Source organism: Callospermophilus lateralis, chromosome 2, assembly GCF_048772815.1.
Source record: "Callospermophilus lateralis isolate mCalLat2 chromosome 2, mCalLat2.hap1, whole genome shotgun sequence".
Lineage (NCBI taxonomy): Eukaryota > Metazoa > Chordata > Mammalia > Rodentia > Sciuridae > Callospermophilus > Callospermophilus lateralis.
The window spans coordinates 130,938,179-130,956,930 of record NC_135306.1 but is presented as its reverse complement, the minus strand read 5'-3'; the positions used below and the strand labels follow the sequence as shown (position 1 = coordinate 130,956,930).

Genomic DNA, 18,752 nt, shown 5'->3' with positions numbered 1-18,752 from the left:
CCATTCATTCATGGAAATGTTAATGTTGGCTTTTAGAGAAAAACTGAGTGAGACAATGCCTACCGGTGGTGGGAGACTGAGGCATTTCCTCACCACCATAAGCTGGCACCCCAATTGATAAAGAGACAGGCAGAGGTAAACAAGATTTGATAAGTGCATGTCATGCCCCAACAACCCTCAAGTTGTACATTTAGTTTTAAGAAGCCTAAGATTTATTTTTTCAAAATTATTTCATGATTTTATTACTTTACATTTATCTCAAAATAAGGTTTTATTTTATTAGAAAAATAAACTAATTTAAATTGAACTGTTTCACACAAATATGTGTATACATATGTATATTTTTTATATGTTCTTTTTAGTTATATATGACAGAATGTATTTTTACATAGTATACATATGTAGTATAACTTCCCATTCTTCTTCTTATAAATGATGTGGAGTTATACTGGTCGTGTATTCATACATGAACACAGGAAAATAATGTCTGATTCATTCTACTATATTTCCTATTCCCATTCACCCTGCCTTCCCTTCATATTACCCTTTGTCTAATCCCAAAGTACTTCTATTCTTTTCTACTTTTACCTTTACAGTGACTTTGCATCAGAGAGAACATTCAGCCTTTGATTTTGGGGGATTGGCTTATTTGATTTAGCATGATAATCTCCAGTTCCAACCACTTACCAGCAAATGCTATCATTTCATTTCCCTTTAGGGCTGAGTAATATTCCTTTCTGGATATGTACCACATTTTTTTATCCATTCATCTGTTGAAGGGCACCTAGGTTGGTTCCATAGCTTAGCTAAAATAAATTTCGTTGCTATAAACATTGTTGTGGCTGTGTCACCACAGTATGCTGATTTTAAGTCCTTGGGTATATGCCAAGTAGGATAGCTAGGTCAAATGCTGGTTCCATTCCAAGTTTCCTGAGGAATCTCTATACTGCTTTTCAGAGTGGTTGCACCAATTTGCAGTCTCACCAGCAATGTGTGAGTCTACCTTTTTTCCCACATCTTCACCAACATTTATTGATACTTGTATTCTTGATAATTGCCATTTTGAATGGAGTGAGATGAAATCTCCATGTAGTTTCAATGTGCATTTCTGTAATTGCTAGAAATGTTGAACATTTTTTCATATATTCATTGACCATTCATATTTCTTCTTCTGTGAAGGGTTAAGTGGCCTAAGATTTGAGGTGCCCTAGAAGTCTGGAGAAACAAAGACAAATCTTTTCAAGAAGAACACTGCTTCATCCAAGGTCTGATTATTCCTACTGACAAATTTTCTAGGAACAACAGATAACAAAACATCCAAAGAAATAAGTCACCATGAATAACAAACAACAGAAACAGAATTCACAAAAGAGGCCAAAGACATTCAGGCATTAAGTCATAGACACAAAACATAAAACAAGTGTCCTTACTATACATACAAAAATAAATAAATAAATAAATAAATAAAGACCTAAAAACATCCACAGGGAATTCTTAAAAACTATGAAAAGTGACAGATCATATTTAAAAAGAATCAGATAGAATTTCAATACCGGAGTCCTCCCCCAACCAAAAAAAAAAAAAAAAAAAACCAATTAACTAAAAATACAAAAGAATTTCAGAATAGATGAGTTAGAATATAGATCAGATATTGGGAGCTGCGAAAGAATCATTGCTTTGAAGTATGTGACCTTGAACAGCAAGAGGCCTCTCCTGGGTGCCTGGAGAAATGCCCACTCCCAAGTGGCTCCTGTTGATAGGGAGAATTCCATTCTTGTCATGGAATTTACTAGATCAAAAGCCTTGAATTCAAATCCCAGCAGTCTGGAGGTAGAAGAGTTGGGTTTAAACAGGTAAAACCCAACTAAGCTGTTTTACTTAAAACTTCCTCCTGTTTACCCTCAAGAAGCTTTTCATAGTGAATCCCTTTGATTTTTAAAACCTGTATGATAAATATGCAGAACCTCAGCTCATTGTTCAGTCAGATCCCACCAGGGCTGATTCACCCACTGAGTCCCACTTTTACCTATAACTGAGTAGTTCCCTCCCTTCCTCCCTCTCTCCTCCCTCCTTCCATTCTTTCTTTATTATTTTTACTTTTTGTGGTGCTGGGGATTGAACCCAGGGCCTTGTGCATGCAAGGCAAGCACTCTACTCCAGCCCTATCTTTATTTCTTATACTTTCTTATTTTCCTAATCTGCCCACTGCCTGTATTTGGAGAACTTTTCACTCGCTGTGCAGGTCATGGCAATAATCAGATACAATTATTCAGAACGGAGTGCAGGAAAATAGCATATACAAGAGAAATTAAGAATGAGCCAGGTGCAGTGCTGCACGCTTGTAATCCCAGCGGCTCAGGAGGATGAGGCAGGAGTATCCTGAGTTCAAAAATCCCCAACCTCAGCAAAAGTAATGTGCTAAGCAACTCAGTGAGACCCTGTCTCTAAAATAAAATACAAAAACAGGCTGGGAATGTGGCTCAGTGTTCGAGTGCCCCTGAATTCAATTCCTGGTACCACTCTTCCCCCAAAAGAATGAAAAGGTCTCACAGAAGGAGGAATAAAATAGGAATGAGGAAATATCTGAAGGGATAACAGACAAGGCTTTTCTAGAATGATACAACACAAATTCAGAGATTTATGAACCAATAAACCCTAAGCAGCATAAAAAAGAGCACCATACTTAGATTTATAAGAACAAAACTACAGAACACCAAAGACAACAAGGTGAGGGGAAAAAAAATAGATTACTTAAAAAAAAAGAAAAAGGAATGAGCTTAATTAACAGCTGATATCTTAACAACAGAGGAAGACTGACTTTAAATGATTAATTCTATTCACTCTATCAAGGAAAACTTCACATAAGTAAGCTAGGCAGAACGAAAGTCATGGGGCTAAGATAAAGGCAGGCCATCTACAAGTTACCATCTGTCTGTAACATGCTAATCAACTTCTGGTGGTTTAACATAGAAGTGTTCATATTTTATTCACTCTCTTTTTCTCATTTTGTATAACAACAACATTTCATAAATGCCTATTATGTGCCAAAATTTTTGTTCAGAAAAGCCTAGTACAGTATGGATTATCATTCCTAATTAACATGTAAACAACCTAGGACTGTGACCTACTTGAGTAAAGTCACAAAACTTTTCCATGTTGAATTCAGAGTTGAACTCGGCCTGCATTCTTTACAATATAAGATGCTGCCTTTTCTTTTTTCCCCTTCTTTGCTTTTGTAACTGAGGTATCAGAAATGGAAGATCTTCTTTCTGAACACCATTCCCTACCTGGCCAAAAAGACAAGTTTCTGAAATCAAAAGCTAAGGATATTAGAAGACTCTTCAAAGTGCTGAATAATACTTCAGTAACTAGACCTTTATCTTTTCCCCTGCACTGAAGTCAATTCAAAATGGATCAAATATATCTAGGAATTAGACCAGAAACTATGCAACTCCTAGAGAAAAACATGGGGTCTACGCTCCAACATACAAGCACAGGCCATGACTTTCTCAACAGGACCCCTAAGGCTTAGGAAATATGCCAAGAGTTAATAAATGAGACAGCATCAAATTAAAAAGTTTCTGCACAGGAAAGAAAACAAGATCAAGAGAGAACCTACAGAATGGAACAAAATCTTTGCTAGCTACACTTCTGATAGAGGATTAATATCAAGAATATGTAAAAAACTTAACACCAAAAAAATCAAATAACCCAATAAATAAATGGGCAAATGAACTAAAAATACTTCTCAGAGTAAGAAATATAAATCACCAACAAATATATAAAAAAATTCAACATCAATAGCAATTAGGGAAATAACAAAACTACACTGAGATTTCACCCCACTCGAGTCAGAATGGCAGCCATTAAGAATATGAACAAAATAGATATAGAGAAAAAGGAATACTTTTTCACTATTAGTGAGATTGTAAATTAGTACAACCACTATGGAAATCAGAATGGAAGTTCCTCAAAAGACTAGGCATGGTACCACCATGACCATCTATACCAATCCTCAGTATTTATCCCAAAGAATTAAAGTCATAACACTATAGCAATTCACGCATACCCATGTTATAGTAGCACAATTCACAATAGCCAAACTATGGAACCAGCCGAGGTACCTATCAATGAATGAATGGATATCAAAACTGGGGTATATAAACACAATGGAGTTTTATTCAGCCATAAAAAAAAAAAAAAGGAAATCATGACATTTGCAGGAAAATGGATGGAATTTCAGAACATTATGTTAAGCAAAAAAACTCAGAAGGTTGAGGATCATAAGTGTTCTCTCACATGTGGCAGCTAGAGGGGAAAAAGAAAAAGAAAGATGGTGGTGGGGAATCTCATGAAAATCAAAGGGAGATCAGTAGAACAGAGGAAAGGGACCAAGGGAGGGAAGACAGGAAAGACAGGGAAAATCCTGATGAATGATGTTGGCCAAATTATATTGTTATGTTGTGTGTGTACAAAGATATAACAACAAATCCTACTTTTATATACAACTGTAATGCACCAATAAAAAAAACATGTAAATAAAACAGAGAGTTTTAATTGATCTGATGATTGTGTACTTTCTCTATCATCAGTTGCCATTCAATAAAGGCTGAAAAACTTCCTTTAAGGGAGAGACAATAATTCTTTACAAGGCAGCTTACTGCACTTTTATTTTTATATTAATTAGATCCCATACTTCACTTTGCTAGGCAATCATGATCCCTCTGTCAAATAATAATAATTTGTCAGATAAATAATAATTCTATTTGTCTAAAAAAAATTATTTAAAACATTATTAAAGTTTACTCTCCAATAGTTTTGATGCATGACAAAGATCTTTTAAAGAATAACTTACCCTATAATCTTAATAGTCCTTTTAACTGTAATGAATGCAATATAAATAAATGAGGGCTACTATGGGGGGTTTCCTCAGTCTCTCTAAGTTGGAATTTATAAGTTCTGCTAGATAGTCACTTGCAGCCTGTACTCACCATCTATAATAGACATATTTCTAGATGTTGACACGGTGGCCTTTGAGTTCCTGCTTCGAGTAGAAGTCTCTAGAGCATTGCCTGCTATTAGAATAACGAATAGTCAATACACAATCCCAACAGTAACTAAGGCTTTTTCAAACACCACCAAAAAATAAAAACTATATAAAGTTATGCCAAAAGTTTGTAAAAACTGTAATTCCAGTCACTTGGGATCTGAGGCAGGAGGATCATACCAGCCTCAGCAACTTGGCGAGACCCTAAGCAACTCAGCAAGAGCCTGTCTCTAAATAAAACATTAAAAACAAAAACAAAAAAAAAGGATTGGGGATGTGAGTAGTAGGTAAGCATCCCTGGGTTAATTCTTGGTTAAAAAAAAAAAAAAGTCTGCAAAAAGCCAAAGGCCTATATTAGAAAATGTAGAGTCTGACCAATCAATTTTCAGACATTAGACTAATGCTTTTAGACTATGTCTGGTTCACATTCATCCATTTAAAATTTCAGAAAAAATTTTTTGTAAATATGAAGATAATGATATTACTAGAAGATAGAGATTTCTCTCACTGAAGACTTAAAGCTAAATTACTATTCATTTTGCCAACTTATAATTCACTTGAATAAATATTTAATGAAAATAATTAGGAAATTTCTTTAGGGACGGATTTAAACAACACATTAAGAAGTCACTGAATGACCATTTTCCATAGTCTGGATTATTCAATAGCAATAATAGTATATTAATACAGAGATAAAAATAATTTTAACAATTGGTTTTAAAAATCAAATTATTTTGGGGGGGGTAATTTTCCTTTTTGAATGAATTTTATGGAGAACACTTTATAAGATTGCAGGTATTTTACCTTAGACAGTAACAAAAATAATTCTTTTATGATCTGGAGTAGTCATTAGCTAGTCATTTTCCTTAATGATTCATATTTGTCTTATTATTACTTTGCACATGTGAGAGAAAATGTGACAATAAATGTACCCATAATATACTATGAGAGAAATACAATAAAGCTTCAAAAAAATATAGGTTAAGAACAATTAAAACTCTATGTTGGCAGGACACGTTGTGGCACATGCCTGTAATCCCAGTGTCTCAGGAGGCTGAGGCAGGAGGATCATGAGTTCAAAAGGCAGCCTCACAAAAAGTGAGGCGCCAAGCAACTCAGTGAGACGCTGACTCTACATAAACCACAAATAAGGCCTGGGGTTGTGGCTCACTGGTCAAGGGCCCTTGAGTTCAATCCCTGGTACCAAAAAAACAAAACAACAACAACAAAAACCTCAATTTTGCAGGTGACCATTCAAAATTCGCTTAAGTTAAAGGTACATGTCAAAACTTAAAATGCCTTTTGCATTATAATAATCAAACTGTAATTGGGCATGGTGGTGTACACCTATAATATCAGTTACTTGAACTTAGGCAGGTTGATCTGCCTAGGAAACTTAGTGAGACTCTGTTTTGAAACAAAAAATAAAAAGGGATGGAGATGTAGCTCAGAAGTGTAGCACTTGCCTAGCATGCACAAGACCCTGGATTCAATCCCCACCATTGCAAAAAAAAAGGAAAAAAATGTTTTTTAAAGAATCATGTTCCAGAAACAAAGACGTGTAATAACTCAATTCTGACCAAAAGATACTAGGTACTACTTCCCATTCAACTTCCAAGTCTGCAGCGTGCAAGACAATATTTAGTACTAACCTCTGCCTCTTTGAGACCCTCCTCTTGATGCTGAATTCTGCCCTCTGCCTCCTCTTCGACCTCTGCCTCGGCCTCTTCCTTTGTTGGGTCCTGCTGAGATGCTATCATCAGAGTCATTTGCCATCTGTTCTGCAAGATCTATACTCATGAGGTCATCAGCACTAAAGGCAGATGTGTGGTCTTCTGATTGACACCTGAGAGCTCGGGCCCTATTCATGGCCTGTGTAACAGGAAAAACACACATCAGAAAATAGTGCAGCATCTTGACAATCACTAATTTTGTCATTCAGATGAACAGTTAATATTGTCAAACTGTACATTTTATTATTTTTCACTAACTAACTATAAAAGTACAAAAATTCAATGTATTTGTATAAAAAGTATAATCAAATTCAATGTCTATTATCTGTCAGATCAATTTATAATACTACCTGTAAAATGAAACCTTTTGAAAAGGTTTACCAATCAAAATAGAATTTAAAGAATTTAAGAACTAGATGGAAATCTGGCTATAACTCCTACTTCAAAACCACACTTATGAGCTACTTTTTAGAATGGGCTCTTAATAAACAATAATAAAAAAACTTACACAAAGTAGTTATTTTCTCTAGGTGGTGAAATTTCAGGGTGCTTATCTTTTCTTTTTTATTCTTATACTTTATACAATATGCTTTTTATAAAATGTTTGTTTCCATAAACAGAAACAATAAATAATCTCTTACAACTATAAGCGTTTTAAGGTTTGAGAAGGAATAAAAATCGTGGAACCAACAATATGCCACAATTTTTTTATTTTGATAAGAAACCATCTAGAAAAGATAAGTTTGAGACTTAATCAATCTTTCTAACTCTAAAATGAATACAGATTTTTAAATTAAATATTGGATAAAAGCAATTCTGCCTTGTCTCGTTGCTTAAACTAGCAAATGTGAAAGGAGTACAAAAACAAAATACATTTTTCAATAAAACTAGAAAATAATTCCAACCCCAAACACATATCTATGAAGCAGAGTGAATAAATACAATGAACACTTGAGGTGGCTAAGGGAGAAAACTGAGAAGACTTCAGGAAGTGTAGAGTTCTCCAAAACAAATACAGATATCCCAGGATGTTATGACAATAGTTTTTTACTTGGAAAAGCAAATTCTTAATCTAATAGATGATCAGAGCATTTCTAAGCATTATGGTACCACAAACGAGAGGCAGGACTAAAGAGAAGGGAACAAGGCATGCAGGGTAGAAATAGGAACGAAGTGTGGATAGGGCATACCAAGTAGACTAATTCAGTATTTAAAAAGTTAGGAAAAATAAAGACTTATGACACAATTGTACATAATTTGGAGAATTAGTAACATAAACTAACCAAGAAAAAACACGTTATCAACAGACTATCTGATAATACTGTTAAAAGAATGACACCACCAAAAAGAACAACCAAAAAATTTCATAGGTAAATTCAACCAAATTTTCAAAGTGATAATTCACTTGGTATTTCAATAATTCTAGAACACAAGGAAAGAAATCTTCCAAATGTTTGCAAACATGATACTGACAAAGGACTATACAAAAAGAAAATTAAAGATCAAAAGACGCAGTAATATATCATGAGGGCAAGGATGAGGGTAATAAAAGCACTCATACTATCGTGAGAGGGCAAACCCAAGTGATCTTTATAGCAATGTGACAGTAACTAGAATTTAAAATTCATATGCCCCATTACAATTATTAATTTTTTTAAAGAGAGAGAGAAAGAGAGAGAGAGAGAGAGAGAGAGAGAGAATTTCTTAATATTATTATTATTTTTTTTAGTTTTCGGCAGACACAACATCTTTGTTTGTATGTGGTGCTGAGGATTGAACCCGGGCCGCACGCATGCCAAGCGAGCGCACTACCGCTTGAGCCACATCCCCAGCCCTACAATTATTATTTCTTGAAGTGAATTACCAACCATCATTTCCAAATTCTACATTTTTCTCTTTGCCCAAACACAGTATCATCATCTTTATCAACCATTACATTTGAATAGCACTTTAACTCTACTTTTCTTATGCAGATTTCATCATCCCAAACTGAAACTCTATATCCATGTCTGTTTATTTATATCTGGCTCTTTTTTTTCATTCAGCATAATGTTTTCATGTTGTAACACATATCTAAATTTAATTCCTTTTAAAGATTTAACCAACATTCCATTGCAAGTAGGTATCACATTTTGTTTATCCACTCATTTATTCATAGACATTTGGATTGCTTCTAACTTTGGCTGCTTTGTCATATCTACTTGAGTCCCTGCTTTCAATACTGTTGGTTATATACCCAGGTGTGGAATTGCTAGATTATATGGCAATTCTGTGTTTAATTTTTGGTTGCATCATTTTCCATCCCACCAGCAATGTATGGTGTTCCAATTTCTCCACATTCTTACCAATACTTGTTATTTTCTAAGTGTGTTTTTCTTAATAGCCATTCTAATGGGTGTGAGGTGGTATCTCACTGTGACTTTTACATTTCTCTAATCATTGGTGATGTTGAGTATCTTTCCACCTGTTTATTAAACATTTGTAAATCTTTAGAAAATTGTCTATTCAATTCCATTTCCCACTCTTTCAAGTGGGTTTGTTGTTATTGATGAGTTGTAGAAGCCTTTTTAAAATATATTGTGGATACTAATCCCTTTGATATATGGATACATTATTTGCAAATAAGTTCTCTCGTTGTGTGGACTACCTTTTCACTCTGCCAATAATTTCTAGTGTCACATTTTGAAAGAAATTACCAACCCTAACTCTAATTCAAACAGAATATTAAGAAATCAGATAAACTAAGGACTATGCATAATATTTAGAAAAGTTTTTATATTCTTAAAAAGCTATTAAAAAACAACAACAGGGGTTGTGGCTCAGCTTGTGCTCACCTAGCACATGGGAGGCACTGGGTTCAATCCTCAGCATCACATAAAAATAAATAAATAAAATAAAGGTATTGTGTCCAACTAAAAAATATATATATAACAACAAATTAGTATATGTGATTGAGACTACATATGATCTACAAAGCCTAATATTTACTGTCTGGCTCTCTGTTTCAATGTGAACTTATAATTAAAGAAAAATTTTTAATTTTTTCCATATGAACAAGAGTTTCAAAGTATAATGCTTTTTTCCTAAATGAAAGGACTAATATTTTTGTTTTGTCTGTTTGTTTAAATAATTTAAGCAATTATACTGGGATTAATATTCTGATCTAAATGATTATACAAAGCTACGAATTTGCATCTTGGGGAAATATCAAACTCTAACACCCAAGTTTGAAATAGTACACTGAGGCTGAAAATCTTTAATATCCTATGTATACAATGCTGAAAATTTTACCAGTGGTTTGAATGTGTCCCCCAATTTCATGTGTTAGAAATGCATATGTTAATAGTATTGAGAGGCAGGACCTTCAGGAGGTGACTGGTCATGATGGTTTTACACATATGAATGTATTATCCATCCATGAATTAATAAATAAATGAGTTATCAAGACAGTAGCTTGGGCTGGGGTTGTAAGTAGAGCACTTTCCTAGTATGTGTGAGGCCCTGGGTTCTATCCCCAGCACCATATAAAACTAAATAAAGAAAATAAAGGTATTGTGTCCATCTACAGCTAAAAATATTTTTTTTTTTAAAAAAGAGAGGCTTTATGATGAAAATGAGATCTCTCTAGCACACTTGCTGTTTCACCATGTGATGTCCTCCACCATGTCATGACCCTGCAGGAAGATATCACCAGCTGCTCACCAGATGCTTGCACCATGTTCTCTGGACTTCCCAACTCCAAGTACTGTGCATTAAACAGATGCTACTATTTATAAACTGCCTGTCCTCAGACATTTTGTTAAGAGCAACAGAAAATGGACTAAAACACCTAAGAAGCCCTGGTCACTTGCAAAAGTTTTAGAAAAATAGTTGAAAATCTAAACTCATTAAAGTCTTTCCTCTGAAAAATTCCAATTTGAAATGTGTCATATCTTTTCCTACCTTCCTTATGTAAAATGTGGAGGGTTTTTTGTTTTTTTTTTTTTTTTTTGCCAAATAAAAATTTTTATTCTCTTTTTTTTTCATTTTTTTTAATTGGTTGTTCAAAATATTACAAAGCTCTTGACATCTCATATTACATATATTAGATTCAAGTGGATTATGAACTCCCATTTTTACCCCAAATACAGATTGCAGAATCAGTTTTGATTTGTTTTTTTCCCCAGTGCTGGGGATTAAACCTACTAGTTATTCTATTTTAACAAATTAAGATGAGTACAGAAATTAACAGCAAGAAAATTACCTCTCGAACTTCATCATCTTCTTCTTCAGTATTTTTTTGTCTGCTTTCTCGGAAACGACGTACCTAGGTCATAACACAGTAAGTCACAAACATGTTGCTTATCCCAGTTAGGTAAATATAAAATAATGGACTACCACTGATTAAGAAATACTTTTCATTACAACACAAAACCTGGAAATTTAACTACAGTTTGTCTCACAAAAGACTGATTAAAGTCATATTTTTCCAGTTACTTAATTTAAAATGCTAGAAATGTTTTGTGAAGTAATTATGTATGTATTCACATATATTTTTTTTTTCCTCTGTAGTGCACTCTCTCTCAGAAAAATTACATTACCAGAAGCCAAAATGTTCTGTTACTGAAAAAGTCTGTAAGACTGCAAAGAAAAAAGTTCCTAATATCCAATGGATATATATTTCAGTAAATAGTTAAAAACAAGTATTTCTCTTTTACAAGCCTTGAAATATTTATTACGTTCCTCAATTCACTCTTGTACACATGGCTGTACAACACATAGGAGGCTCTCTAAAACAGTATCTGAAGTGAGTGGGTCCCTAAAAATCCATATTTGTTAATGGTCAACTACTAAATATTTGCTGCTGTGGCTCTGGACCCAAGAGGGGAACTACAAATCCCATGTTTTAATGGATCCTGCTCACAAGGATCTTACATAGCTAGAGACAAGCCCCATTTATTTAACAATGTACTCAGCACATATTTAGGTATTGAGTACCTACTACATGCCAGGCACTAATGTAGAAAATAAGAAAACAAAAATAGAAAAAAAAAAAAACAAAAAAACTCTGCTGCCTTCACAGAGGTGACAATCTAGTGAGTATATGGAAAAGAAGGGAGGACAGCCAATAACAAAACAAGAAGTTATACTGTATTTAGAAGGTATCCAGGATCCAGTTAATACAATTAACACTGGAAAGGCTTATCCTATGGGAGCCTTTGGCATCCTCAGGGTCAATGCATTTACTGATGGATTCAACCTACACATTATGATCACATGACCTTGATTATGTGAACAGAGGGCACAGAAGGACTACATGGAGCCAGAAACAGTGTGGCACACCTATAATCACAGCAGCTCCAGAGGCTAAGGCAGGAGGATCATAAATTCAAAGCCAGCTTCACCAACTTAGTGAGGCCTTAAGCAACTTTGTGAGACCCTGCCTCAAAATGAAAAATAAAAAAAGATGTGGCTTAGTGGTTAAGTGCCCCTGGGTTCAATCCCTGGTACAAAAGGTGTGTGTGTGGGGTGGGGGGGTACTCTTTGGGAACACCTGCACAAATCTTGCTGCTCAATCCAAGAACCACTGTTTGTGAATGTGGCCTTGGAGAGCTCATGCCTGGTGTCCTTCAGATTCCAACAGATGCCTTACTTCTTATTTTACTATATACTCTTTACCTTTAAAAACCTTAAGTGAATGTGCTCCCAGAAGTCTTGTGAATCCTTTCAAAAATTTAAACCTGTGAAATCTTTGCAAAAAGCCTGTTAAGTGCTCAGAGGAAAACAAAACAGGAAGAGAGACAGGGAGTGCTAGGAAGGTGTTGCATCTTTGTGAAAAGAATTATCACAAAGGCCTCAGGGCAAAGATCATATAATAGTGAAGATGTTAAGGGTGAGGAATGAATCAAGAAAATACTTAGGGAAAATCATTAAAATCAAAGGAAAAGATATGTGCACTGCAAGGAAGTCACTGCAGCTAGAGCAGACAGAAGATAAAGAAATAATAGAAAGCCAGATTGAATAAAGCTTTGTAAGCAATTGTAAGTTTTTTGTTTGTTTGTTTTAAAGGCAGGAGTTACTAGATTCATAATCTGTTAGCATCACTAAATAGCTGAATTAAGGACAGAAATGGAGGAGCACTGGAAGAAGAGGAAGGGCAGGAGAAGGTAGATCAGTTTGGAAGCTACTGGGAAAATCCCCAAAATTGCCTTGGACTGATTGTAGTGTTACAGGTAGTAAGAGTAGTCAGAGTAGAAAAGACGGTGGAATGAGTTGGACATCATTACCCTAAGTACATTTTTGAAGACACGAATGGTGTGAAAATGCTTTGTGTACAACCAGTGAGTAGAAAAATTGCTCTATATGTGTAATATGAAATGAATTGCATTCTGCCATCATATATAACAAATTAGAATAAATAAATAATTTAATTAAAAAAAAAGTAGTAGTCAGATACTGCATTCATTCTAACAGTGGAGCTCAAAGGATTTCTAGACAGTCAGGATACAGGTGACAGAAGGACAAGAGTCAAGGATGACTTCAAAGTTTTTGGCTCAGTAACTGAAAGAGTGGTGCTTACACTAGAACTGTAAAGGGACAGCAGGTCTGAAAGCAGAGTGTGAGGATGAGCCACTAAACTTAGGACTGTTACAAGTTTGAAATGCCGATTAAACATGCAGCTGGAAGTGTCTAGCAGACTGTTAACTATGCAAGTCTTGATCTAAGAGGAGAGATTTGGGCTAGACTTTTGAAAATAACCACCAAATGCCAGGCTGGACAAGGTTATAAAGAGGATGTAAATTTGAAGAAGGGGTCCAAAGACAGTTCTGGGGACTCTAATTTAAGAGGATGGAGAGATGAGAGGAATCAAGAATAGAGATTAGGAATACACAGCCAATGAGGCAGGAAAAAACCCTTAACAGTGTGGAATCCTGGAAGCTACTGAAGAGAATGTCTCATGAAGAGATCCAGGGACATTTAAGATAGAACAATGACAGTAGATTTAGCAATGAGGTCACCAGTGACCCCAAAAAGAGCAGCTTCACAGGAATAATGGGTCAAAAGCTTGATGGAGGACTGGGGTTATAGCTCAGTGGTAGAGCACTTGCCTAGCATGTGTGAGGCACTGGGTTCTATTCTCAGCACCACATATAAATAAATTAATAAATAAAGTAAAGGTCCATCAACAATTTAAAACATTTGTATATATATACTTATGAGGTTGATGGATGGTTTTAGAATGAAAATAAGGGAGAAAACTCTCTAAAGAAATTCTTACATAAAAGAGGAACAAAGAAACAGTACAGTAGCTAAAGGGAAATGGGATGCATAACTGTTTGTTTTTTAAGCATAAAGATCAGTATGTTTGTTATGATTCAGGAAGGAATGCAGAAATAATAATCTTTTAAAAAGATGACATACTATGTAATAGTGTCCAGATGGTATATAGCATACCAAAAGTGCCACTATTTGTAAAAGAGAATCAAAAGTCACAAAAAACACACCGAGCAGGCACTGTGTCTGGCAGCATCTGAGGATTTACCATGCACTCATTCTTTTAATCTTCACAATACTGAAGGAGGTTCCATTATTATCTCCATCTTATAGATGAGGAAACTGAGGCACAGGGAGGTTGGAGAACTCACTGATGGGTACACAGCTAATAAGGATTTTCATTTCAAATACAGGTGGTCTGGCCCACAGTGCATGCTCTTAGCCACCATCCTACACACATGCTGGGAGCCTTCTGCAGCTCAGGAGTCAAGGTGTCACTGTAGGGAGGGTCATGTTTTATTGTGGATACTCACCTGAGGAATCCACCTGTACTAAAAACTCAAAACATAACACATATACTGGGACAGACTAGGTAGCTTTGGAGTATGGTTTACATGCCTGGATTTTAAAAATACTTGTCATTGAGTAAAGCTAGTTACATAATAACACCATAAGATTTTAAGAAAACCATGTTAAGTAAATTCAAGAAAGGAAAACCCAAAGGTAATGTGTTTTTAAAACAATGCTTTATTCTTCTGTTTAAGGGGAATAGAAAAGGTGAACGCCCATAATACAAATGCCTAAATGTAACTGTTGATAGTATACTGGAATACTTCCAATTTTTATATACATGCATACACATACACTCATGTATACAATAAAAATAAGGAGGATAATATTGTGTATAGCTCTACATCCTTAGAATTATTTTCCCACTTAACATTATATTGGAAATATTTTTCCAAGTTCTTAAAAAATGTAATTTTTCATGGCTGTAAAGAATTCTATATTGTGAATGTTTCAACACCAAATGTAACAAGACATTTCCAATTATTCTTCACTGTGGATAACACTAAGAATAATTATTCCATATACAAATCTCTATCATACTATTTTCTTAGGAAAATTTCCCAGTTAAATAGTAAATCTTGAGCTTCTTCATACACACTACCAAAATGCTTCTCAGTAATGCTATTTGAACATAATCCTCTCACCAGCAGTATACTAACTACTATTTTTCTCAAATCATTCCCAATTTGAAAAATAAAAAATACATTAATCTAAATTTCTTTGATTATCCTTGGCTAACCACCATTTTCATATGCTTATTAGGCATTTATATTTCTTTTGTGAACCACCTATTCATGTCCTTTGTTCATTATCCTATTGGAATGTTTAATATTTTTAAAGATTTATTATAGCTATTTAATATTAAGAATATTAACCTTTCTTCTGTCCACATACAAATATTGCCATGTCAATACCTTTTAATTTTGCTTTCTGACAATTTGGCATGCAAACATTTAAACATCTAATAGTCAAATCTGAAGAATGTTCGTCTGTGATTCTTCTGGTGCCTTTATGCTTAGAGAGAATGCATGTTGTAGATGAGACTCTAAAGCTCAATCAAAACTTATTAAAGCAGTGAAATAAAGAGGAATTTTCATCCTACAAGGCTCAGCTTCAGGACAAGGTATTTTCTAAGGGAATAAAATTAAACCAATCACATGTAAATGACTGTTCTAGGTACTTTTTAGATATTAGACATTTTAGTTTAATCTTCATCTTAATATCTCATCTTTATTGGTGAGGAAACTGAACAAATCAGAAAGGTTAAATAGTGGTTTATCAGAAAAAAACTCAGATCTACTGTTAGGAGAGACTGTCTAAATAGGCCTACACACCCAAATTAGTTACTCACCTCTTCATCAATTTTATCTTCTAGGGCATCGATATGACGTTCTTTAAGAAATCGCTGTGTTTTTTCCAACTGGTATTTCACTAATTCCTCAATGGCATCCTTCTCTTCCTTGTCCACAAATTCTTGTACTGCCTCACCCATCCCTCTTTCTGTTAGCAGTGAGAGTTGAACATTCTGTAAGAAAAACAAACCACTATTTGCAGAAATATTATCTATTCCTTTTAAAAATAAGTACCTATCCGCAAGGAAAATTACAGAATAATGTTATCAGAGATAAACAAGTTACCTAGCTATTGAAGGAAAAACAAAATTGGTAGACAGTAATCTAGCCTACTGACAAAAATTAAGGGTCAAAAAAGCAAACTCAAACCAAGAAAAGGAAGGGGAGCCCAGGACAGGTAAAGATGCAGAGGCCTGAATGGCTGGGGTCCAGAAATAGCACTGTAGATTAATAAGAGATTAGGTGAATATGTTAAACAGCAAGTGAAAATTAAAGTTGTAGGAAATGAAGACTGCTAACCAGCTAACTGTAAAACAGGGAGATTATTAGGACTGTCCGGGACCACCCAGTATAATCACAGAGTCAAGAAAAGGGAAAGAGGAGGAAGAAGGAGGGGGTCAGAAGGAAATATAATTGTGGGAAAATGGCCAGAGATACAACATCGTTGCCTTTGAAGATGGATGAAGGGGACCAAGAACAAGAAACACAGACACCTCTAGAAATTGGAAAAAATAAAGGATTTTTCCATAGAGCTTCCAGAAAGTAACATAGCCCTGCTGACACCCGGACTTTAGTCCAGTGAGATCTGTGTCAGATATCTGACTAACAGATCTCAGATCACGTAAAAAAAACTGTTATTTTTATACAACCAGAGACTCTTAGAGTGGTATAATTTACTCAAATGGTTAAATTTAGTAGCTTCACCATCATGTGGCTGTATTTGTAAAGTAATTCTGAAATTACATCCAAATTAAGAGAAAATCAAATCCTGGACTGACTTTTGCAATAGAGACAAAAAAGAAAGAGGATAAAAACAATAATACAATAAAAACACACATTAAAAATATCACATTAATAATGATATTAAACTGGGCGCATGCCTGTAATCCCAGTGGCCTGGGAGGCTGAGCAGGAGGATTACAAGTTCAAAGACAGCCTTAGCAAAGCGAGGCATCAGGCAACTCAATGAGACCCAGTCTCAATATAAAATACAAAATACGCCCCCCCAAAAAGAAAAAAAAAACAATGATATTAATAACCATGAACTAAGCATTAGTTTTTCTTGATATACAGTAACTACAAATGAATGTAACTAAATGTCATCCTACTTACTCATGGCAACACAGTGAGGATTCATTTTACTTAACTATCAATTATATGTATTAAAATCTGTTATTATAAAATAGTCATTATTAAAAATGTAAACTATAAGAAATTACCTTCTCTGCAGTCTGAAAATACTGTTTGACAAGGTCTTCTACCCTTAGAGTTGTTCCTTCTGAAGGTTTTGTGATAAGTTTCCCAAAGTTGATCTCTTCTCCTAGAAAAATAAGTCCATCAAAAAAACAGCAGCTTCTACTAATATGTTAAAGTGGCTAAACTCACTGCAGGTTGCTGTCAGTGAGGAGGTAAGGCCAACTGCCAGCTTGCCCAATATGGTACATTTCAAGACACTCCAGCCACTTTTGCTAATAGCTACAGTCTTTTCCCACAGTTAATATTCCCTTTTCATATCTCCAAGGAGTAGGTCTCTTACAGCTGTTCTCACGAAATGGAGGTCCCCAAGACCCTTTCAGGATATGCATAAAGTCAAAACAACTTTCATGATAATATAATACTGACATTGCCTTTTTCATTGTATGGACATTTGCACTAATATACAAAAGCAATCATGGGTAAAACCACTAGGTTTTTATAAGCAATTAAAGTATAAACAATTTATAAGCAATTTAAGTATAAACAAAAAGGAAAATCAACAGAATACAACTCACCAGAGACAAAACTCAACTAAATAAGGTACTGCTATAATTCTGTTTTCTTATGAATGCTATACTCATGATCTTTCAAGGAATTGATAAGGATGCACAATTAAAGTAAAGAAGCAATTAAATCAGGCTAGGGTTATGACTCAGTGGTAGAGTGCTTGCCTACCATGTGTGAGGTACTGGGTTTGATTCTCAGCACTGCATATAAATAAGTAATAAATAAATATATAAAATGAAAGTCAAACAAAAAAACTAAGCATTTAATTCAATTTCATAGTATAAAAATATGATTCTCTGGTATGGATTTCTTTCCTATAAAATAGTAGAAATGAGCTGACTGTGAAAATAGAAACCCATTAAATCTGAGCTAATAAAAATCAGAGTAGGGCTAGGGATATAGCTCCGTTGGTAGAGTGCTTGCCTCACATGCACAAGGCCCTGGGTTCAATTCCCAGCACCACCAAAAAAATTTTTAAAAAAACAGTAACTTTTAAGCAGGTACATGTTTCCATGAAAATTCTCTTATTCAATAGCTCTGAAGAGAAGAGTCTATACATTTAACGTGATCAATACTTTTTATGAAAATGCACTATTTCAACCAATGACTTAGCTTTATAAATGTTAAAAAGGACAATTAGATTTTATAAAATTTAATTAGAAATTAATTACCTACATTATCAGAAAACACCAAATTACAGGATACTTCTTATTTTCAAAAAGCTTGATAACTTCCTGACCCACTGTACATACTAGTGTCAAAATACTTAATAATGCATAATTTGCCAATGTATTATCTGGACATTAATACTGC

The 18,752-nt window shown here is 34.6% G+C and overlaps 1 protein-coding gene across 4 annotated transcripts in view; it reads right to left on the bottom strand.

Annotated features, from left to right (window-relative positions):
• Mre11 (MRE11 double strand break repair nuclease) overlaps positions 1–18,752 on the bottom strand; it is a 62,263-nt gene that overhangs the window by 14,541 nt on the left and 28,970 nt on the right. For all 4 annotated transcript variants that reach the window (XM_076843864.2, XM_076843865.2, XM_076843866.1 and 1 more), the window contains 5 exons: positions 17,396–17,496; positions 15,956–16,129; positions 11,024–11,086; positions 6,700–6,919; positions 4,992–5,075 (listed from right to left, as the gene is read on the bottom strand). In XM_076843864.2, coding sequence (XP_076699979.1) covers positions 4,992–5,075; positions 6,700–6,919; positions 11,024–11,086; positions 15,956–16,129; positions 17,396–17,496 — 642 coding nt within the window. The remainder of the gene's footprint in view (positions 1–4,991; positions 5,076–6,699; positions 6,920–11,023; positions 11,087–15,955; positions 16,130–17,395; positions 17,497–18,752) is intronic.